General features: G+C 39.2%; 1 protein-coding gene across 1 annotated transcript; it reads right to left on the minus strand.

Annotated features, from left to right (window-relative positions):
* Positions 1-975: 975 nt before the first annotated feature.
* Positions 976-22,592, minus strand: LOC137924676 (neuronal acetylcholine receptor subunit non-alpha-2-like). The gene is made up of 12 exons (XM_068768096.1): positions 22,471-22,592; positions 20,367-20,573; positions 19,574-19,705; positions 17,991-18,149; positions 16,762-16,955; positions 15,437-15,543; positions 13,896-14,027; positions 12,991-13,090; positions 10,839-11,040; positions 9,318-9,464; positions 8,346-8,506; positions 976-1,191 (listed from the first exon to the last, which is right to left on the minus strand). The coding sequence occupies exons 1-12, from the start codon at positions 22,553-22,555 to the stop codon at positions 976-978; spliced, it is 1,842 nt and encodes a 613-aa protein (XP_068624197.1). The 5' UTR covers positions 22,556-22,592.
* Between the last annotated feature and the right edge of the window lie 1,220 nt (positions 22,593-23,812).

The following is a 23,812-nucleotide window of genomic DNA, read 5'->3' on the forward strand; positions in this document are numbered from 1 at the left end:
GGCCTAACTCATAGATTTCCAACAGGACATGTTGCAAGTAGCCTTCATACCGCGTCTTTCGTCGGAAGTACCTCAAGAACCTGCTTTCCTTTTTTTATTTCAAGCTCAGAATTTTTTATCCTTCTTTGACGTATATCATTTAATGTACGCCTCCTTCATTTTTCTCTGATTTTACTGTTTTGAACGTTCAGGCTTTCCAGTTGTTACCCATCACTTTCGTGGTGTCCATTGCATTTGTGGCCTTCCCCATGAACTTGCCAAGGGACCACCTTTGTCTCTATTCTCATGGAGCTTGGACCAGGAATCATTTTTTTGTCAATTTCAATCGAAATTGATTTGCTTAAAATACGCATCTATAAGATTCGCATACTTAGATTGTATAACTTTGTAACTCAAAAATTGTCATTAATTTACTCCAGTATTTATTAACGTAAAATGTTAACCGAGCTATAATAAACAATAGATGTAAGCGAACGCTTTGATATCTTTAGTCCTTCGAGCAATTGTTTTAACCCAAAAACTCATTTTCATTTTCTAAACAAAAATAACTTCTGCGAATCCCGGGAAACGCCAGAAGGCAAGGTCAAACATTTATGTAACAAAGGACCATTGTTAAATATATATAAAAAAACATTGCTTTAAAAAGCTAGCTGTTACGAATCCTTGTTACAGATTTTTTACTGCCAGAGTTTTATTTAAATTTATTTTCCTCTGACAATGCCTGTTTATACCAAAGATATAAACAAGGTTCCTTTTTGTCAAAAGAAAAAATAACAAAAAGGAAATTATTTTTTAATTTAACAAGAAATACATGAAGAATTTATAGTCTTCTCTTTATAAGAATTTACTAAAGGTTTCGTTTTAATTATTTAAATAAATGACATGTTATAAAAGTGCCTTGAAGATCAGACATCATATTATTTCTTTTATGCCCAGTCTCCAGAAATAAATAAGTAAAACATAACTTAAATTTTATTAGAAATGTAGACCAAGCAATACAGCAAACGTAATGGAATAGACAAAAAATAATATTTTATCTAACACTTGTGCCACATCTCTTCTTTCGTTATACTCTGCATTATCAGATTCCATTTCTTCTACATTACCTAACCTCGGTGCAATACAAACTCCCGAGTCATCATCATCTGCTATTGGGTTTCTTTCATTTATAGTTTGGTAAATTCTGCACATCTGAAATAAAAAAAATTTGTCAATACCATGTACTTGATTAAAATAAAATATTATCTCAATAATGAAAATGAAATATACATATTAATGGATAACTAAGACAAAAAAATTATCTGGCAATAAAGTAAGTAACTTAACTATATTATAGAGTCTCTATGTTGCCTCAGAGTTTTGCGCTGATGTTTTAATATTATTAGGAAAAATCCTAGACACCATTTTTTCCAAGTAGACTTTTTTTTTTTTTTTTTTTGTTTCGGTGGGGGCAATCTTCCGGTATTCAAGATGCCCTGCCTCTGGGGGAAGGACAGGGTTATGTGGGATTCCTACCCACTAAAACCCCCCCCGGTGGTCGCCCTCTGCGCTAAACGGGGGACCGCGGTATCTCCCGGTCAGGGATCGCCACGCGGTCTTCCCTTGCGCCTTGCTATTTTTCGATAGCCCGTCCCGGGGTATGCGTGGATACACTACCCCCGAAACCCTCGTGGTACTATCACGATGGTTCGGGACCACGTCGAACCATCGTCCGCCTCAGAGTCGCCGAAGCTAATGGGAGTTTAGGGCCCCCACCCTAAACTCCCGCGACTCCGAAGGCCCCGTTCATGGTAGGGGAGCACCATTCCTCGGAGGGCCGTCGCGAGGCACGTCTCTGCGCTGACGGCGTCGTCTCCGAGCGGGATCTGTCCTCTGCCGATCCCGTTCGGCTGCCTCCTTCTGGACCATGACGGTCTCACAAAAAGAGGCCACGGCCCTCCACGCCGATGACCCACTCAGCATCGCCGACACGATTGCTGGCAAGGAAAGGTCCTGTCCGATCTCGTCCGCCAGAATCCGCCGCTCCGACTGCCACGCCGGGCAGACCGCAAACGTGTGCGAGGCGGAATCCTGGGCGGCTCCTCCGCAGTGGAAGCAGTTCGCCGTCGCTTCGCGACCAATCCTACACAGGTAATCACCAAAGCATCCATGCCCGGTGATCATCTGCGTAAGCCTGTAGGTGAGCCTTCCGTCTCGTCGCTGCATCCAGGCCTCGAAGACGGGCAGGATCGCTCCAACGACGCGTCTGCGCGCATAGCGCTCTTCCGAGAGCTTAGCGCGCCACGTCGCAAGCGCCCTGCGCCGTTCCTGCCGTCTGACCGCCTCGAGCACACGGTTCGGCTCGCCACCGCCGTCTCGGCGGAGGGTGCGGACTTGGTCGTAGACCCTCACATCCGACTCCGCTAGAATGTCCAGGGGCGGAAAGCGCGCCAGGACTGTCGCCGCCTCGAACGATATCGTGCGATATCCGCGTACGATCCGTATGGCCATCCTCCGCTGGACGCTGTAGATCTTAGTTCTACAGCGTCGAATCGCCAGCCTTTTTGCCCACACGGGCGCCCCGTACAAGGCTACGGACCGTACGACCCCTGCATAGAGGCGGCGGACTTCCTCCGTGGGTCCCCCGAGATTAGGCAGCAGTCTATGCATGGCACCCGCTATCCTCTCAATCCGGGGGACGAGGCGATCGAAGTGCTCTTCGAAGCCCCAGCGGCTGTCCAAAGTGAGGCCGAGGTACTTCATGTACCGCCCCACCGTGACATCGTGCCCACCGACGCGAACGCGCGAGTCGGGAGGTTCCCTCGTTCGAGGCAACCGGTGGAACCATAGCGCCTCGGTCTTGTTTGGCTCTATTTCCAACCCCAGCCCGCGTATTTTAGCGACGACGACTTCCGTCCCAAGCTCGGCGAGCTCCCTGGTCCTCTCGAAGTTGTCTCCGCTGGCGACTACCAGCGTGTCGTCGGCGTAACAAACGACGCTCACGCCGGCGGGGAGACTGACTTGCAGAACCGCATCGTACGCGAGGTTCCATAAGAGTGGTCCTAGGACCGACCCCTGCGGCACCCCGCGCTTGATCTCCCTCCGGTTACTCCTTCCGTTTTGGTCCATGTACACGATGTACCTGTCTCGCAAGTAATCGCCGATGACGCCTCGCAGGCAGGGAGGGACCTCATGCTGGATCAGTCCCTCCCTTATCGCATCCCAGGGCAGTGAGTTGAAAGCGTTGACGATGTCGAGGCTTATCGCCAACGCTACACCACCCCGCGACACGGCCTGTTCCGACAAGGACCGAACGCGCATGATCGCGTCGACGGTCGAACGCCCTCGACGGAAGCCAAACTGGCTGTCGGCAAGATCGGGGCCGACGCGAGACAGATGCTCGCCGATACGAGCGGCAATTATCCTTTCGAACAGCTTGCCGCACTCGTCCAGCAGGCATATGGGACGATACGCAGAGGGAGATTCTACGGCCCTGCCTTCTTTCCTCAAGAGGACCAATCGTGCCTCCTTCCAAGGCTTGGGGAACGTGGCTCGGCGGAGACAGCTCGTGAAAAGCTCCGCCAGCTTACCCCCCAAAGACGCCAGACTAAGTACCCAGACCCGACCCGGTATTCCGTCGGGCCCCGGCGCGGTGTTTCGCGCTCTGAGACGGCTCACGGCTCGATCCAGCTCCTGCGCCGTTACCCTCGTCTCATCCGTCCACTCCCACGGCTGTGCCGGGGGGTGCGCGGAGGGACTTGACCGATCTTCCGGAAAAAGAGTATCTACTACCCTCCTCAGAAAGACCGGTTCTAAGGTCTCCGTCGTCGGGGGCATCCATGGCCGGAGTTTTCCCAGCACTATTCGGTATGGACGCCCCCACGGATCCCTGTCGAGTCCCTGCAGGAGCTCGACCCAACACCGAGCCTTGGCGCCAGCTACCGCCTTTTGCAACGCCTTTGTAGCCGCCCGGTACTCCCTGTACAGTCTGGCCATCTCCTCCTCCGGAGCTTGCCTTCGCCTCCTTCGGGCTCGGGTGTACCGGCGGCGGCTCAGCAAGCAGACCTTGCGGAGTTCCGCAATTTCCGCCGACCACCAGTGCACCCCCCTGCGCTTGGGACGACCGGCCCGGGGCATCGACGCGTCGCAAATTTGCGTCAATATCTCCCGGAACCAGTTCGCTCCCCTCTCCGGTTCGGACAGAACCTCTTCGGCGTTCGGCCAATCGGCGACGCAGGCGGCGGCCTCTAGCCGGTCTTTGTCTAGCCGCTTCAAACACCAGCGTCGCGTAGTGCTGCCGTCACGGCCGCCAGAGTCAGCGACGGGCCTGCGGATCGCAACATCGAAAACGATGTGGCGATGGTCAGAAAGAGTGACCACCTCCTCTGCAACCCGCCAGCCCGAAAGCATACGCATTGCAGCGGGAGTCGCCCATGTTAAGTCCACGACCGACTCCCCCTGCCAGCGCACGCATGTGCTGACGGATCCCCTGTTGACAAGTCGGAGATCCAGTCCGGCCGCCCACTCCAAGACGGTGTCTCCCTTCGGATCGTCCCTGGTATTCCCCCACGCCCTGTTGTGGGCGTTAAAGTCTCCAAGGACGATCAACAGACAGGGGAGGCAGGCCGCAGCGCAGTCCGCCACCCTATCCAGGTACTCCTCGTAGTCGGCGCGAGACCTGCTGGGAGACACGTAGCAGCCTATCATGGCCAAGGGACCCCATTTAACGGCGACATAGCCCTGTCCCTTAGATAATAAGGTGCAGGGTGGGGTACCCTCTCCGCCCCTCCAGTAGAAAGCTACGGACCCTGAGTCGTCGCCGAACCAACGAGGATGGTCAGGCACGTTATAGGGCTCCGCTACTACTGACAAGGCAACCCGAAACTCGTCGACGGTCTGCATCAGCAAGTCCTGAGCATTCCGGCAATGGTTCAGGTTACCTTGGAGGACTCTGAAGGGCGGGAATAGAGGTCTAAGCGACCTCCATGTCCGAGCTTACGCCCGGCGCTGCGGTCGGTGCCGCTGCGGCCGCCGTGCTGGTGGTCGCAGGCGGAGTCTTTTTACTCCTCCTGCCTTTACTCGGCGTTGGGCCGCACCTCTTACCCAGCCGGTGGTTGGAGGGCAACCCAAGGTCTGAGCACAGAGGGCATTTGAGTGCGGATGACACGCACTCTCTTGCCTTGTGCCCAGACTCGCCACATGCGAAACACCGCGTGCTCCGGTTTACAGAGTTGGGACACCTGGCGCCGACGTGTCCCTTCTCCAGGCACCGGAAGCAGTGCATGGGTCTGGGTTCCAGGGGTGCCACCCTCACCGAACCCCAACCCACACGCACGCGCCCCGCAGTCACCAGAGCATGGGCCACCTTGACCGGGCACCGCAACCAGCAGGTGCCCATGCTCGTGTTTGTTCGGTGGATGTCCCCGACCTTGACGTCGTCCACCGAACAGCCGCCCGCCTCTGCCACTGCTTCCGCGACCTCGCCCGGACTGACGGCGTCGTCGAGGTCCCTCAAGCGGATTTCGCTCGTCTTGACGGGGCGGCTGATCTTAACCGCCACATCGCGAAGGACATCACGCATCCTCGCCGCGAGGTCGTCTGCCTTTCGGCCACAGTCTTCTCCACTGATCTCCAAGAGGAGCGCTCCAGTCAAGGCACGTTTTTGGCGCAGAGCCTCGATGCCGAGGTCCGCCAGCCGTATTCTTGCCTTCGCCGCCTTTACTACCTCTGCATAGGTGGAGGTGGAGCCTTCCGGCAGCGTAACCGTCACGGCCGCCGTAGTGGGAGCTCGCTTCGCCTTCTTGGTCCCGCGGCTCCTGGGTGCGGCAGGCGGTTTAGCACTCGGACGAGGCACGGGCCGTGGCGCCGACCTGGGTTTTCGGGCAACCTCAGCCCAGGTGTTCCGGGTCGTGATCGCCGACGCTGCCGGAGGCGGTGCTGTCACTGGAGGCAGTTCCGGCACAGGAGGAGGCGCAGTCTTCCTCCTGGGGCGCCTAGACCGCCGCGGTCGCGGCGGCTGCGATGCCGGCGGTGCTTGTGGAGGCTGCGGCGGTGCGATCGGCTCGGAAGGGACGGTCGACTGAGTCGGACGCGGTCCAGTCCTACTGGCGGCCAACGGCGGCCTTATTGCCCTGTCGGGGAACAGTTTGGCCTCGAAGGCAGCCAGTTTCGATTCGATGAGGGCTCCAATGCGATGCATGAGCCCCTCTTCGGTAGACGCGGACGTCCTTGGCACTGGTGCTGGCCGGGCCCGCGGAGGCGCGGGGGCAGCTGCCTTGGCCTGCTCCGTTGTAGCACTACGGACGCGACAAAGCTCCATCGTGAGGCTTTCCACTTTCGCAGAAAGGCTGGAAAGCTGAGAACGCAATTCTGCGTTTTCTTGCTCTAACTTCTCGACGGTGGAGTCGCCCGCCGTCCTGCGCGACATCTCCTCCAATGCTGCCTTGACGTTCCGCGCAGCGAGCCTCAGGCTACGCACGTACGTGCCCTTGAGGTTGCTGGACCGGTCCGTCACCTTCTCGATAGCCAGGAGGTTGGTCTCTGCATATTGCCGGGGATCAGCACATGCTCGCAATTCGCGAGCCAACTGCTCCTGACTCGGGAGCCCTTTCTTCGACCTAGTGCGCAATGGCTGCACAGAGGGGTCGAAGAGTCCCTCCTCGTCACTGTCGGTTCCGCCGACCGTCTCCGTGCCCTCGGTCTCCTGGGCAGAATAAGCCGCATATTTTGCGGCCACAGCACCAGGGCTCGGAGGCTTGGCCTTTCTCTTACCGGCCCTCGAGAACGCGCCAGGGCCGACCGATGCGCGAGAGGCGTCTGATCCGCCGTCGCTTTCTCCGACCGTACTAATCGCCAAACCGGCGGAGCGCATAGATCGCCCGCGCTTATCACGTACCGAGCCTGATAGACGGCCCGGCACCTCCGGCTCTTTAAAATTTTGGGCCCCGGATGTTAAGGGCCCAGCGGCAGACGCTGAAGCGTTGCCGCGACGCAAGTTTTTGCCCCCCCCAGATACGGCGGGGCTGCTTGGGCAAGGCCCAGGGGTGGATTCTCCAGCATCGCTGGTACCACCCTGGGGAAAATTTGTTTTTTTAACTGCGTCCATTATTTTTTTTTTTCCTTTTAAGGGTGAGGTCCCTTCGCGCTTGTGACTGAACTCCCTTCCAGCCATTCATCCCGTCGGCACGGTCCAACCTTGGGATTAGGGTTATTTTTGAAGAGGTTTTCTTCCTCGCAGCTCCGTACAGGTACGGAGCCCCCGGTCCCTACTGGGATTACGGGTTGTCCGGTGTCGGCAGAAGCCGAGTGCACCTGGCACATCACCGCACTGGTCACATCCTCTGTCCCATCTCTTAAAGATGGGTACGGGATGCTACCTCAAGCCTGAGCGGCTCGTCTCTCGGACTGTGCAGTCCTTGGCCGTTTCTCGGTTCTGGGAAGAACCGATGGTACGCCCCTAACCCTGCCAGTTTTGGTCCACGCCGGAACATGCCCAATACCACCCACATCTGGGTGGCGCTCCCCCATCCGCCACCCGGGGGACGCGCCCGATGGAAGGTCTGGCAACTCCACACGGGTTCCAAGTAGACCTAGAATATCCCAAAGACTAAACTCTGTGCAAAATTTTTAATTTTAAATTTCCTAGTTACCTATAATAATTACATACGTACATACTTGTCTTAAGGCTATTACAGATAAAATGAGGCGTCCCAATTTGGTAATGTTAAGGGGTTTTTAATATTTATTCACTCCCTTCGGATCAAGTTAATGAAAACTGGGTTATGTAGTCAACCTGCCCGTCGTGAAAGGTTTATAAAAGAGGGGCGGGGTTCGCAGGCGTTGAAGATGTTGGCTTTTACCGTCCACTCAACACGAACCCAAGGAGGGTCGCAACGCACGCATTTCTTCCGCACAGCAATAATGATGGGGTAGATTTAGTTTCTCTCCAGGATGGGTCTTGATACAAATAACACTCATAAAAGCCAGTACGGACCACGTGCAGTAAACGGGGAAACAGCTAGTTTTTAATAGTAAAATACCGAACTGTCATGTCTGAAACTGGTGCGTAATCCACTGTGAATCACTGTGGATTAGCAAATGTCAAAAATCATACAGATTATTTGATCCAACGATTTACCGGTTTATTTACAAAGTTTTTCTGCGCCTTTTTGCCACCATGCCACTAGGCTATTAATTTCGTAATAACACGAATAATTTACCGTCAGGTCAACAATTTGTTCATAAAACGTTTTTGCTTTTATTCATTTAAATAAACCAAACATGAATCGATTTTGGTATCGGTAAAACGATCGTGGATTTTATATTATCTAAGCTTAACGAGTATTTACAGTTTTAGAAGCGGTTACCTTAATTTCGGATAAACAGAACAATCCTCTGAACCAACGTTGGATTAAAATTGTATTAATGAAAGGCTTCTGGCATATTTTCTCCGCCATTGCAGTCATTAGCAACACGTGGACAATCAGCGCAATTAGTACGCCGATAAGCACCGCTGTGTACAGAACCACTGCAAATTATAAGTGATTTTATTTTAGTTCTACACATAACGTGTACGATTATTATTTTCTTATCAAACATTTCCAATAGCAGTAGTAATGGAGTATTAATAATTAAATATCACAACGTGAAAAATAAATATTAAAGTGGATCGACTACTTTGTTAAAGTCATCAGAAGTCGCTGAATAGACTGCATTCAACTAACCAGTAGCATGTAACCAGTTCTTCTAGAAATCTATGGAAGCCTTTGTCCATCAGTGAACGTTCTACGGCTGAAACGATGATGATAAAAAATCACTATACTCATATTATAAAGACAAAGGTATAAGAATGGTTTATTATTATAGAATCGAAGTCAGTACAAACGATGCTAGTCTTAAAATTAAAATAAGAGAGATTGGTATTCCTAGAAAAAAAAATTATGATTATAGTATAGATACTATTACCATAATTTTTGGAATAATTAAGCGATTTATTTTTCTTATGTATTTTCCATTTAGAGGTCGGAAAATTAGAGAATGATATTAATATGCTAGCAATTCGATATGGCAAAACTCTTAATATCAATCGGGTACAAAAGATTTAATAAATGGTCGTCATTATTTCAGTCAGTATTATATTATATATATATATTCTGATCGCACAAGTAACACATTTAATATTAAATTAAAATTAACGTTTGTTTTAATTTTGAGCATCATTTATTAACACTTCTGTAATGTTACTTTTTTCTCAATGCAATTAAATATATGTATAATCATTTTAATAAAAGAACATATTTGGGTTAACCAATAAATGTAATATTATTTTTAAAACTTACGTATAGTTGGAATTGTATGGCATGGTATTAAATAGTCAACGTAGCAAAGACCCAAGCAAATAACAATTGTACATCCAGCGTAAAACCACACGCGATCCATTTTCAACGGCTCCGTCCAAAACGATAACAGCACAAACAAGACAAGCACTAAAATGTTAAAAACATATTTAATTTAAGCAACAACGAAAAATAGTTGAATCAACTTTAATTAAGTTGTGCCCTCTCTGTGAGAAGGAATTTAGATCCATACAGTAAGAACATGCTTGTATAATTTAAAGGGAATTGTAAATACTATTTAATAATTACAGAATAACAAATCTAAAATTATGCAAATAACGAATAGTAAACACACTTTAAAATAACATGTTTAAAACCGCGACAACTTTTACACTCCGCTTTGTTTAGAATCATATTGGGAAATATAATTATAGCTTAAGTAAGCATGCAATATCAAAAGATTTGGCAGATTAATATTTAAATGACACGTCATAATATTTTAGATACGAATAACGTTATCAAAAGTTTTTACACTGGTAAGGTTAGATTGGTTTTTAAAAACGTCGCAGGAGGCTGTTAAGAAGGACAAAGAAAAACATCAGAGCTCCTTATTAGCAGCCAGAGACCTAGACGTCACATGAAAAAGTCAGCCACGCTCTCCTCCAACTCCCATAACAAGGCATAGATTCGGAGTAATGAGATGTACATATGTTTTTTTTAGTAATGTTGCAAAAGGCTACAAAGAGAGAGAGAGAGAGAGAGAAAGCTGTCAGGGGTCCTCACTAGCAGCCGAAAACCTGGACTTCGGAGGAGAAAGTCAGCCACGCTCTCCTCCAACCCCCCCCCTCCCCCCAAAAGAGGCCAAGATCTGAGTAATAAGATGTACACGAGTCCGGGCCATGTAGTGGGCCATTTTCCTGATTTTAATACAGAATATGGGGAGCTGCAACCCACCATAAAAGATGTTGGCACGGGCCATCGCTATTAAAACCTTTTTTAATATGCGAAGATGTTCCCCTTTATTTGACAAAATCGGTCGAAGAAAACCGTGAGATTTTAACAACAATAGGATATTTTGTTTAGAATATTACTATGAGACTAAAAGGTTTTTTTTATAATCAACATTTGTTGAAACAAACTTTGAAATTAAATATTTAAAATAAAAAAAATATTTAGTAAGTCCTTAATTAAATAATTTCGTAAAAATGTCAACGCTATGTTGTCTATGTCTAAAGGTTTGATGACTTTGTATCTATTGGCCAAATGTTCCTCGAAAAATTGCTATGCTATATGGAAATAACAAACACAAAAATGACAAGTGCTACACAAAAAGTCTATAAATGAAGGTAGAAGAAGAGCACTTATTGCGTTAAAGTCTACTACATTATTCCAATGAACAAATAAAATGAAGAAAAAAATAGTCTCCTAGGCAGACTTGAATAGGCGCGTGCAACAGTAGATCATTAGTTGAAATATAAATGTGTACAATCATATGTAATTAACAATTATCTAATAGATACTTACCCAAGAGTGGTGTATAAAATACAATGTTATAAGATGTAGCTCGTCTCTTAAGATTTATTTTAATATGCAATTTCTCGCTCTTCACATCAAGACCACCGCCTGATCCGTTAACAAAAGATTTGCTCTTCGGTACTTGGGACACGATGTATTGCTTTACGTCGATTTCCCATTCGTTTTGTATGACATCGTCAATATCTGTGAACTATTACATAAGTTTTAAGTTATATAATGCATACTAAATGCAAGTCATTCATTTCTAAATTATATAACTAAATATTTTTTGCCGGAAAGGTTTAAAAGGTGGAAATATTTGAATTTGACAAATATGTATATCACGTAAAGGACGAAGGAGGCGTTCGAAATGTAATTTTCGAGCTGGCCAATAGTTAGGCTGGCGATCAGTTGCTTCGCTCTATAGTTTAGAACATCTGGTCTGACAAAAGCTCTGGGTTAAATGGGTATTTAACCCTTTCACGACCACGGGGACGCCGGTGTCCCAAGCAAAAATCATGGATTAATTAAATATTTACGTAACCATTGTAAATTATTTTTTTGTTTTAATATTTCGGAAAGTACCTTTTTATTATTTTTTACTAGCAATATAGGATAACTAACACCGTTTATTGTTTATCGTCATCGGAACGTTAGAGTTCTTTTGGCGCGAATGATCTGCTGTTTGGAATAAATAATTGATATTGTAAAAGTGCTTTTCAAGTTTTAACAGTGTCAAATTATCATTACCTGTTAAGTAAATTGTTATTCTAAATATTCAGTAGTAATGTATTTATGTTGTATTCTGTGATAAATCGTTATAAAGATTATGGGACACGGATGTCCCTGTCGGCGTAAAGGGATACTTTTTATACGGAATTTCTTAACTTTTGGTCTGGTGATATACCAAAATACTATCATTGTCTTATTCATATTTTTCTCAGAATATGTTTCGTAAGGGACGTGGAGTTTTTGAACTTCGAAAAAATAAAATTCTTCTAATTTTTGTGGGTGACAATAGCGATGAGGAAGATGACTTAGTGCTTGATGACGAAGACCAAAGACTTCTAGTACAGGATGATGACCAAGGGGTATTTGATGTCGAGGTTGAAGAGACGACGACTCTTCAACGGCAAGAATCACCTGAACCTTCAACGTCTCAAAAAAACAATCCATCTAATCATTAACCAATCATCTAACAACAGGAATTGTTTCGCCGAGTACCACAAATAACTTGCCCTATTATATTTATATAATTCATAAACAAGTAAAAAAAAGTACACTAAGTAACAAATGTACATTATTTACAACAAAACAGACTTACCAATAAGTAAACCAAAATTTAGAGTTTAAGTAGAAAGTAACCCTTAACGACCATAGGGACATATTTGTCCCATAAATTTCCAAAAAAAATGTAAAACTTTTTTGAATTTTTAGTATAAATTAAACATAATTTATACTAAAAATTAGGATGCCTATTAATTCATTACATCTAGCTAAATTGATTAAATAAGGTACCGTAACCTTATGGTCCTGAAAGGGTTAATTTAAAAAAATCGAACATCCTGTATTTATATGTACAAAATTGAATCTAATCCCTAAATACAAAAAAGGATCTTTTTTTAAATAAAATCAATCAATCTAAAAGGATAATAAAATCAAAGAATTTTTTAAACACTTATGATGTACATGTTTGAGAAACTACAGAATACCTAAAGATGGCAATGATATTGTTGAAATCGTATTTATTTCTGTTGCCAAGGACATTGAAACGTACATATTTTTAAATTGTATAAATATTTGTTTTCTACTCAAAACCACAAAACTGGAGTAAACGATGGTATTTATCCATAGTAGTTGTGTTGTTTAACTATCATCTTAGTTAAAGATATACCTAAGAGTAAATTCATAATGACTTCCATGCGATGGGAGTATGACCATAAGGTACAAAAGGTGAAATCTCTTGATAACTTGGGCAGATGTTTTGGCCTATCAAGTGGACACATATACATATTCCTTGAACTAAAGCAGCATTGGTAGGATCATTAAAATTTTGGTTAGGTATGGTCTGGATCCGGCACCAGCACTACACATTCATGGAATACTAGGAACTTATGTCACATAAATGCTACAAAAAGAAGTTCCTTCTCTTTATACTTACACCTTCAACTTCTTCTTTCGTTGGAACAGAGAGGAATATTCTTTCATGTGTTTCCCATGGCTGGATTGCTATAGCGCATTGGTATTCATCCCGAGGCCACCTGAAAATATATTAAGACTTTCTAAAAAATGTTTTTAACTATTTATTTTAAGAAAATTAGATAAATACTAAAATCAAATCAAATTTACTTTTATTAACGTCTAACAATTTAATTAATTTAAAGAATCAACAACAAAACCGAGAGGAGTTTCCTTTTTTTGTTTTTTTTCACAATTTTTCGCCAAAAAATATATACTATATCCTTAATTGCCATTAATTTATCTGTTAATAGATTCAAAAAAATTATTGAGCACATGCTCTTCCAAAAGGCATTTTATTCTATTTCAGAATTTGTTGTCGATAATGATGAAATTAATTTTTCTAATTTTTAAGGAAAAAATTGTTAATACAATCATCAAAAAAGTATTTGAAAATGAGTTTCTTACGCCACTTAATGAGAACTTGTTAGCTACGAACTAACGTAACTTAATTTTCAGCTGCCGCTTATAGACGATTATAATGATCTTATATAATAAAGTTATTTTGACTTTGAAGAATTAATTTGAAAGCATCATTATTGCTTAAAATTTTACATTGTTATAGGATTTTTTACGAGTTTTTAAAATTAAACTTTATAAATTTACTAAATGATATTTCAGACAACTTGGGAATGTATTGTAAAACTGTACACAGCTACGCACAATGGAGTTACTAATTTTATAAACCTTAGAGGAAACTATATATAAAGGTTATCTTTATTTCTAGTGCAAATCCTTTCAGATTTTAGTTATTAATCCTATTTTTTTTTCTTATATTATCAATGTACAAAAAATACTTTATTAAAATTATGTAACATTGTTACTAACCTATTCAAAGTCGTCGAATAATCGAAACACCATGTATACAATGTTGTTTGGAAATGAAACACTGCCTCTCCGCTGTTCACCATCCAGATTAGATCTGGATTTTTTGCATCCAGCATGCCCAAATCATCTGAACTAAAAAAACGTAATTATTATTTTTTTAAAAACACCGTTTTATGTGCCCTCTTATATATACTTATTGACTAAAATTAAATAAACTCATAGTTAACCTTATTGTACAGCATATATTGTATTTTTGTATCGACCAAAATCAAAAACTGCATAATAAAACTAAAAATATACTATACTATACGTATATACGTATAGTATTTTATAGTACAGTATATAGTAATTTGTTTATATAAACAAATTATTATATACTGAAATATAAACATACTTACTAAAGCATAAAAACAAGTTTTCTGTTTCTTAAATCATAGCGTAAGGAACAAAAAAAACCTTATTTTTATGCATAATCATTTCATATTATCAATCCCTTAAATTAATAAATAAAAAGGATCACTATGAATTAAATAATATTTTACACTAGGTCTATCGCGTTAACTTTTTACTTTACAGTCTGCCTCTGGAACAGCCAGGAAGTAGTATATAAATTAGAGACATGTATCATGATAATCACCATCACCATTTCACCTGGACGTTCTGTTTGGCATAGCCTTTTGTATAAATTTCCCAGCATTCAGCGTCTTCCGACGACCTTTACATGCTATAACAGGGAAACCTCTATAACCTTAAGGATATAGATCTCTCCAGAGTGAACTCATTTCTAGTACGGACTTTCAAAGCAGCATTCATAGTATAATTAGAAATTTAGTTAAAATTATAGAAAAATCTGATCATTGAAGGTAAATGCAAATGCATTGCAAGGAGGCCTTCTTAAACCTGATTAATGGGTAGTCAGTCCTGAGCACAGTTTTTGGCTCCTTTTCGTATAAAATGATAAACCCGTCACCCGACTGGAAAATCTATTACAGAGAACTGTTTATTAATATTATTACATTTTTAACTGTTAAGAAGTAAACACAAAGACGTAATAAAAATATTAGACCTATTCACAATTTTACACCCGATGAAAATTTAAAAAATGACAGTAAAATGTATTCAACACTCGTTTTCACTAAAAAAAAAAATTTGTAACGCCAAAACAGTTTGACAAGTTGCGGTTTTTGTTTAAATCACTGTTACAATTATGTCCAAGCTGTAAACTGCAATTTGATGGTTCATAATTGATATCAATTGGTTTGCAATTTTAACTTACGTATTTAAACGTCGATAAATAAAATCACAGTTATTAATCTTATTTGTCAACTGTTTCAATTTATTCATCAATGTAAAATTTAATAATTAATTCCAAAATTACAGTAATGTTTTATTCACATCGACTTATGACACAAATAAAAAGTAAATATTTGGAGCATTTTATATTAAATTTTATATAATGCTTATAATGGTCGAAGGTCGTTATTTTTTTTTTCCTCTTGTATGAAATGTTAATTTGTATTTTAAAAAAATACATTGTTTACTTAAAAACGAAGAAAGTCGGCCTCCAGATTTGTCCTTGACGAAACGACAGACTCGTGGTTCCGTTAAATTTGCTCGGATCCCAAGCCATGCTATTATCAACCCAGCTCTGTAATAAAACAGATATTTTTATTACAACACTCCAAAAACTCATAAAGATTCAACGGCGCAGTAAAAATATTGTAATTTTCCGTTTCTTCTTCAAATACAAGTAGTTATAAAAGTATAGTAATTATTTTGTCGTGAAAAGCAGACTTCAGTTTCTTTCAATGTTATTTGATCGCGATTGGATTTTTTTAGAGGGAATATTTTTTTATGATGGTTAGCAAATGCGATAGTAGGCAAAGTTTCGTTTCGAACAATGACGTTGCTATTACAGTTAAATTACTAGGCAATAGAATTTATAACACATTTATTTGAGTGATGAAAAGATGAATTAGATGTGAATCAAAAGGTTGCATAGCACTGCACTGTCATAGTCGTGGCGTGTCGTGTCGTATCACTCACTAATAAAATACATAGAATGTGTGCCGAGTGTCCCATAAATCAACGATAGGCAGTGGCTAACTTGCGAAAATTAGTGAAAAAATCTCTGTCGTGTATTTTTAAAATTAAGCTTTACGCGACTATACTCTTCTATATTCACTTTATTACGATGACTAGAAATTTTTAATTTCGTACGTATTACACTTTTTTGTATTGCTGTGAATTCTTCAGACGGGTGGGTTCTGCCAGGGACAGACAAAGAATTATTTTCCAATTTCTCTTTCATAAAACTTTTTTTTAAACAATGTACTCCAAATTATACAATATATTTAAGTAATTTTATCTGAAATTACTTTCGACGTTGATTTATGGAGAATTGTTACATATATATATATATATATATATATATATATATACATTGTACCAAAATATTATTGAATTAAAATACAATACATTCATGCACAGCAAACAAAATATTAAAAAAAATCATTAACAAACTGATAGTGGGAATCGAAGAGCTCATTTCGAACTCCTATTAATAGACAGAGGGTCAAATATTTACTAGATTGCTATCAAAGCTGCTGTAAAGTGCCTTTGGTAAACGCAGCGTGACTTCACTTCTTTCCCCTGTTCTCACCTCATCGCGCTTACGTAAGGCGCGGTACAGTGATTTCGGTAGCACTATAATTATATCTTTATTTCAAACCTCAAGATGTTATATGTACTAAATATATAACTCCTTATATTTTTATAGCATTATGTACGAAAAGCCCGCGTTGAAAGCCAAAAGACTTTATGTATTTTGAAATTAGATATCATTTTAAATGACACATATATGTACCATAAATACCGCTAATCCTGTTGTCAGTTTTGCGTCCAACGCGTTGTATCGCAAACTGGTAATTTTAATACCGAGCTTGACGTTCATGTTCTGAGATGGTGCCAAATGTGGCATTCTCCCCATGAGTAGCGTTGTCCTTAAGCTATCGGAGTTCGATTGCTTGTGTTCCACTTCTTCTGAATGAGGAGTGGTAGCTGAAAAACAAATAGAAAGGTTTTAAATTTTTTTGTCACTTTTGTTATTTTTGCCTTTCCTTATATGGTCCTATGGTCTGACTTATCCCGATATATTTGGAATCATAAGGCAATGAGACATGTGGTAGGAAAATTAGTGTTGCCAAAAACAACAGTAGTCACCTAACGATTTTAAGTCTCTAAAAAAGTTTTTCAAAAAAATCAAATAATTTGACTTAAAATGTGCACCGAGTGTCGAAATTTAAGACCATTTGCATTTCATTTCTCTCGACATCTGAAAAGTAATTTGGGGTTATTACCTTACCAACAATAATATAAAAAATATTCAAAATCAACTAACGCAACAATCGAATATATTAGGCGGACCGGAAAGTAATGTCGCATTCTTAAGTTAAATTCACGCGGCTACGTTTTTAACAAGATTTTATTTCTTATCAAGAATATATTCATCTTCGTTATCAAAAACCTTTTGCCATGTGATGTACAAATTTTCAATGCTGGAGCGGTAAAAATCAATCGGCTTTCTGTAAAATATGGCGACAGAAAAAATATTACTTTCCGGTCCCCCTTGTGTAATAATGTCGGAAGTAAAAGAAATCCTATTGTTTGTATACCAATTGTTCACATGATAATTATGCCAACGATCGTTCAGGAAGTGTCATACGATATAGAATAGATGTCTCAGTAATGGTTTCTCTAATGGTTGTGCAGAAAGGAGTTACACGACACTCGGTCGGTCGTCAGTCCTACCCGACCGGAAAACCGCGAACGACCTAATTCCAACTGCCACGCATCACACACGTCTAGTTAATATCTTTTGTAAAGCTACTATTATAATAACATTTACTTTTCCTTTACTTTGCCATCCTGGTGCTTTATTTACTAAATTTAACTGTTAGAGACTTCTGTCTTGACTAACAATTTTCACCCTTAGCTCTTCGGTTATTGCCGTTCTAAAGGCATTTTTTTATTGTTTTAGCAGTGAAATTATTTAACTTCCTGAAAAATTCTACCGATATATGGTAAACTTACAACTCGTGTCATTGTCTCCCGGTGCAGGACAGTCGTACAAAAATTTCGCTTCTACGCCGTTCCACGCAGCGAAACTGAAGTATTTAATAGGTAATGGATCGACATCATAATAACTTATTACCGGTAAAGGCTCGCCTTCCTTGCCGAACTCTATTAAACCATCTGTTAATTATAAAAAATCATATTTTACAAATAAAAATATACAGTAAAAAATCTTTGTTCTTACTATTTATATCAGTTTTGATACCATGATAAATAAAGAGTTGAGATTAGTGTTCGCAATTTCTACATATTTATTTTAAAAACAAGTCTAGATGTTACGAACAAATTCATAACGTTTGGCATGAAAAAAATTAATGATCTTTTCGGATTTAACCTAGGATGAGGAAAAGTGACATAAAATAATTCAAAGCCTTTTTAGTCCAAAAATTTGAAAAAGCTCGCGAATCATCAATCAAGATATGTCTCAGTAGGTAAATTTGCATATATGTACTGACTAATGTCGTCAAAATTTTATTATATATAATACAACCTAAATTAGTCTGTAATATTTTCTATTTGCAAATTAACTTAAAATCTTATTAATTAAACGTAAACATAACAGTTAATACACATTATAATTTGAGTTAAAATAAACAATAACTTGACATACGTTCACAAGTCGATTATTTACACAAACTAAACAATTTTAAAACAAAATATTTTTATCGAATAATTTAACAATATGGAAAGTTTATCTGAACAATATTTAAACGACGATTCGCTTAAATAATAAATTACTGGCAAATACAAAAACGATTGCACTCATAATTTTTATAATAAAAAAAGTGTCTTGTTAACAACGTAAAAGTATAACCACAATGTCCTACAAACCGGTATGAAACAGTGTAGTGTTGTCATTGTAACACTTCATATAAAAGGTATATTGGCAAGGTTTATATAACGTTGCGTGTTTAAATCACGTCTGGGTCACTATCATTCGCGTTTTCTTTGTTGAAGAGGAAAATGAAAGCCAGTTGTGGCCATCTAACTGGTTTATATAACAGATATTATATACAAAGATGATTGACCTAGCAACAACGCTAGCTATCTCTTTGTATAGACTCGAATGGGGCCATTGTGGATTTCAAACATTTTTAATCAAATCTTGTTTAGTCACTCTGCATGGTGATAGGTTATAGGTATAAAAGCTTAAGGGGGTGAATGTAGCTCATTTGCTGTCGATTAATATATGGTACACCTAACCCAAAAGCAAAAAAAGAGGTTTCTAAATTCGTATATAGTTGTTGTTTATATAAAGGTATGGTCCCTGCAAACTTTGTAAAGCCAGAATTTAATGACCTGTCGTATTCCAAAAGACAAAATATATTATAAGCGATTTATCTTAGAATGATCATTTTATACAGGTTGATCAGATATAGGTGTGAAATCTTAAATATATTTTACAGGCCGATGAACTATACATTCTCGTCTTTAATTCGTTAACTCCTATAATCTATCCTGTGTAGATGTAGGCTTATTACTAATGATTTTAGTGTAAAACAATGACAGGATTATTACTTTAATTTGTCTATAGAGTAACTTACCTTCAGAAATCTTAATGTAAAAAGCTCGGAACTCGATGGGAGACAAAATTCCGATCGTTTTATAGGAGGCTCGAGCGTTTCTTCTAAAATTACGACGAAGTTCCGTGAACTTGTTACCACCTCCACCTATCACTGAAGATAATAATATAATATTAGGTATATTTTTTTATAATTTGTTGTAGTTTTATTTTATTTGACGCGGTTTCTTTATATATAGATGAGACCGTATTTTTCACTAAAATTAATAGATCATCTATATACATCTCGTTAAATCTTTTTTAAAAATTGATATTACTTTCGAAATATCAAAGCGACCAATTTATAAAAATTGTATCTACTGTACAAAATGTTTTACGATACTAAAATGATGTAAAATAAACTACGACTACTTTATTGCTAAGCATAGAGACAGAGGACCAACGAATATCAATCCATTTCTCTTTATTCGTAATTAAACCAAGCATCAACATTAATTAAAATATTTTTAAATAAACAAATTTTATTTTGAGCTTTATGAAGTATAGGTTTTAACAGATTCGTTATAATGTAAATAACAGTCAGTCACTTTCTTACTTATGTATTCACTTGGTCACCAACATTTGAATGCCACAAGAATGCCAGAAGAACCCAATTTGACAGAAGCTACAATCTAATTGAATATCCCTATAATAAACTTCTACAATTAAAATGTACAAAGGTTTAAAATCTGAGAAAAGCCCACAAAAACGCGGGTGTATTAGTTTATTGTTGTAAAAAAAATTCTTTATTTAACTTTCGTATATTACCTACTTACCTATTTCATACACTGGGTCACTGGTAGTAGGTTGGGCTACAGTAGAGAGTAAGATGTGTCCGTTGCTCGACGCTAATATAGCCAAATGCATCTCGAAAGCCAACTCTGGCTCCGACTTTAAACGCCGACGATCCGAAGAGTCAACGCGATAGTATGTATCATAGCTATATCCATGTTGGCAGATATGTTCCCTGCAACGCTTCGCAACTGTAATAAAACCAATACAAAATTATCGCCCTATCCTTTGTTACTGATCATACAAGAGCCGGTGGATGCGGTGTGAACAAGACCCTTCTACATGAGCCGCCGACATAATCACAGTACATAGTTCATTTATTTATAATACAACTATTTACTTGTAATTAATTATAGCGAGCATTTGCGTGCCTTATGAGAAAACGCCAGAAGAACCGAATTTTTTTCGTATACCTAAATTAATCAACACTACTTTTATTCTACCCACTATGTATTTATATATATGTGTATATATGTATATATATATATATATATATAAATATATATATATATATATATATACGAGTATATATAAATATATATATATATATATAAATATATATATATATATATAAATATATATATCTCACAACCTACGATTAAATGATCTATTTATTTATAATTAGATTACAGGCATTGGGTTGTACTACACCTTTTTCTATTTTAATATTGGCACCCACATTATTTATATAAGCATTACTCTGGGTTCATAGGTAGAAAATGCTTATCAGCGTAATAAGACAACATCGTAATCCAACCGTACTCTGAATACAGGTCAGAACATTTTTTTTATTATTTACAAATTTATTAACATGTTCGCTAAGGAAGAACTAAAAACGAGTATAAAATGCTATAACGTATTTTAACCTAATAAAGCGTTTATTTTAAAAATATTTTCACGATTTCGTACGTGACATTTTTAACAAAAACTTTATTTTCCAACTGATATGGATATCAGTGGCGTGTGGTTTCAACAGGACGCTGTCCCATGTCACATAGCAACCCAAAACAATGAATGCAAAAGTTAATTGATCAAACATTCATTCATCTTGGGATATAACATAATCGGATTATTTTCAATGAGGTTTTGTTAATGGTATAATCTACATAGAGCCAATTGAATTGACTTCTGTCTTAAAACTCAACCAAAACAAAATAGACCAGTCATTTTGCATAAATTTTATTGAATAACCTTGAAAAAAAACTATATATATTTGCATAGGTGGACATATGTCCAGAATAATTCTTGAATTTTCTTAACAAATCTGACTCTTTAAAATTTAATGAATTAAACCTATATTCTTAACCTTCTTTTGACTTGGAAATTAAAGTTTCATTTTTTGATTTTTAGTCAAATATTTATAAAAATTGGTTGTACAATAATAAACAGGTAATTTAATTTTTAAAGCATATATATATATAGGTAAATAACATCAGGCTTGGCTCAAATATAATGTTATCCAAGTAACATAAAGCTATTAAAACATATGTGACTTGTAGATAACATGCAACATGGCTAACGCAATCAACGCATAACAAATGAAACATTAGCATCATTACTATTGAAAAGAAACTTTATACGTTACTTATTTAAACATTCGTAAGTAACAAATATTGAGGGAATATTGGGGTAATTTATTTAATTCCAAAATATGTAAGTTAATATAACACATAACACATGTGGACTGTGCGACAAAATATTTTTTAACACCTTTTAATTCTGCTTGCCTGTTCGCATACCCAGCTTCTAAAGTATTCAAGCTTTAATTGTTTATTAAGTAGGTTGGTAGTAACTGAGTTACAGGTGCAAGTTAGGAACTTTGGCCCGGGCCGATTCTATACAGGGCTAGGATGCCATTAAGCTCTTGTGTTAGACACCTTATGGACTTTGGCTTGGCCTGTTTCTCGCATAGTATTTAGCATACCGATTTCCGATGGGATACAAGAAAGCAGGCCCGTGAGTTGAAAAAATACAAACACGGTACGATTTTATAAAAATGTAATATAATTAAAACAGTATAATAACAAACTTATGATGAAAATCATGAAAAAACAATATTAAAAGTTTTAATTAGGTAACGGTACTCACTGTCATATGAAAAAGTATAATTGGCCACCACCACCGCTGTATAAATCCAAAAAATAATCACAACCGTCACAATTTTTCGTATCATTATAAAAATATTCAAAGTCCTTCTATAAATTGCTCTATGTTCCAATTAGTATAACAACAATGGAAGCTTACAAGTGAACTTGCAATAAAGCTCTAGGCTGCTAACAAATTAACAATAACGAATCACATATGTACGTTATGTTGGTAGCGCCCCTTAATAACACAACGCTTATATGGGTTTTTTACAGATAAGCGAAAGTGTAAAAACCCACTACTTTATTCTTACTTAGTTAGTAAAATTACGTTAATAACAAATTGACTACTAAATATTTAAGTCACAAGCGCATATTTGTTATTTTATAAGTTATTTATTATTACTTTTCACTTTATGGTTTAAATTGTTACGAATGACACATTATATTAATATTGTTATCCAAATCAAACATTTAACTTAAAATGTCAGGTTACTTTAAGAACATAATTTTGAAATCCATAATAAACATAACTGTTAATCTATTTTTTTCAAATACAATATGCAATTATACAGTTTAGAACTTCAACTCAGAGTACTCTAAACAGTCATGGTATAGCTTTACCGGTATAAAGAAATGTGTAAGGAAAGAAAACGAGAGGTGAAAATACCAAACTGTGGTTACATCATATATTACAGGAGGTATAACTAGCAATTAATACTGCAATGCATTAAGCAACAAAAAGAAACCAGGGGCAGCTAGTAGACAGAATAAATAACATCCGCAGTAGTGTGGGAGACTACCAGCTAGAGATCGAAACATAATATGAACCGGTACAACCAGAGGTAAGAATACGATTATAACAAATAGGAATTAGTAGCAATTACAAAAAGTAAGGTAAGTAAAAAATATAGCAAATAAAATAAAAATGTTAATTTTGCATGTGATATCGCCACAGTCGCATACAGAAACACATGACGGAAACACATTTACAGATATCATAGCGGACGAGATAAAATACTGCTTGCACGATATCAATTCTGCCACTAAATATTCTATCGGAACTGGCTGCTGTTTGCCGTAGGATAAGTTATATTTATTCACGGTCATATGTTTGCATTTTAATATTTACATATTTGCAATGCGTTGTAGAGTAAACAAATAAAGCACATCGAAGTTTAATTAACGATCACGGATATATTTAACGACCGAATAAAATCATTTGTGAAACATAAACGAGATTGCATGTGTTTATTTCAATTTGTTTGTTATATCTTTTCGGATACAACATGACTTCTGTTAAAAGGATATCTCGCTACAAAGACAACAAAACTTTGTGACAGGAA

The sequence above is a fragment of the Battus philenor genome, unplaced genomic scaffold (assembly GCF_028537555.1).
Source record: "Battus philenor isolate CCGP_79_NKW_IND1 unplaced genomic scaffold, ilBatPhil1.0.hap1 SCAF_24, whole genome shotgun sequence".
Classification (NCBI taxonomy): Eukaryota; Metazoa; Arthropoda; class Insecta; order Lepidoptera; family Papilionidae; genus Battus; species Battus philenor.

Bases quoted from the DNA above. Each gene is read 5' to 3' on its own strand.
- LOC137924676 (XM_068768096.1), bottom strand. From the start codon at position 22,555: ATGATACGAAAAATTGTGACGGTTGTGATTATTTTTTGGATTTATACA. The intron at 20,574-22,470 runs GTGAGTACCGTT...GTTTTATTACAG, and splicing joins TTATACTTTTTCATATGACA to TTGCGAAGCGTTGCAGGGAA. The intron at 9,465-10,838 runs GTAAGTATCTAT...TTAACATTTTAG, and splicing joins ATTTTATACACCACTCTTGG to TGCTTGTCTTGTTTGTGCTG.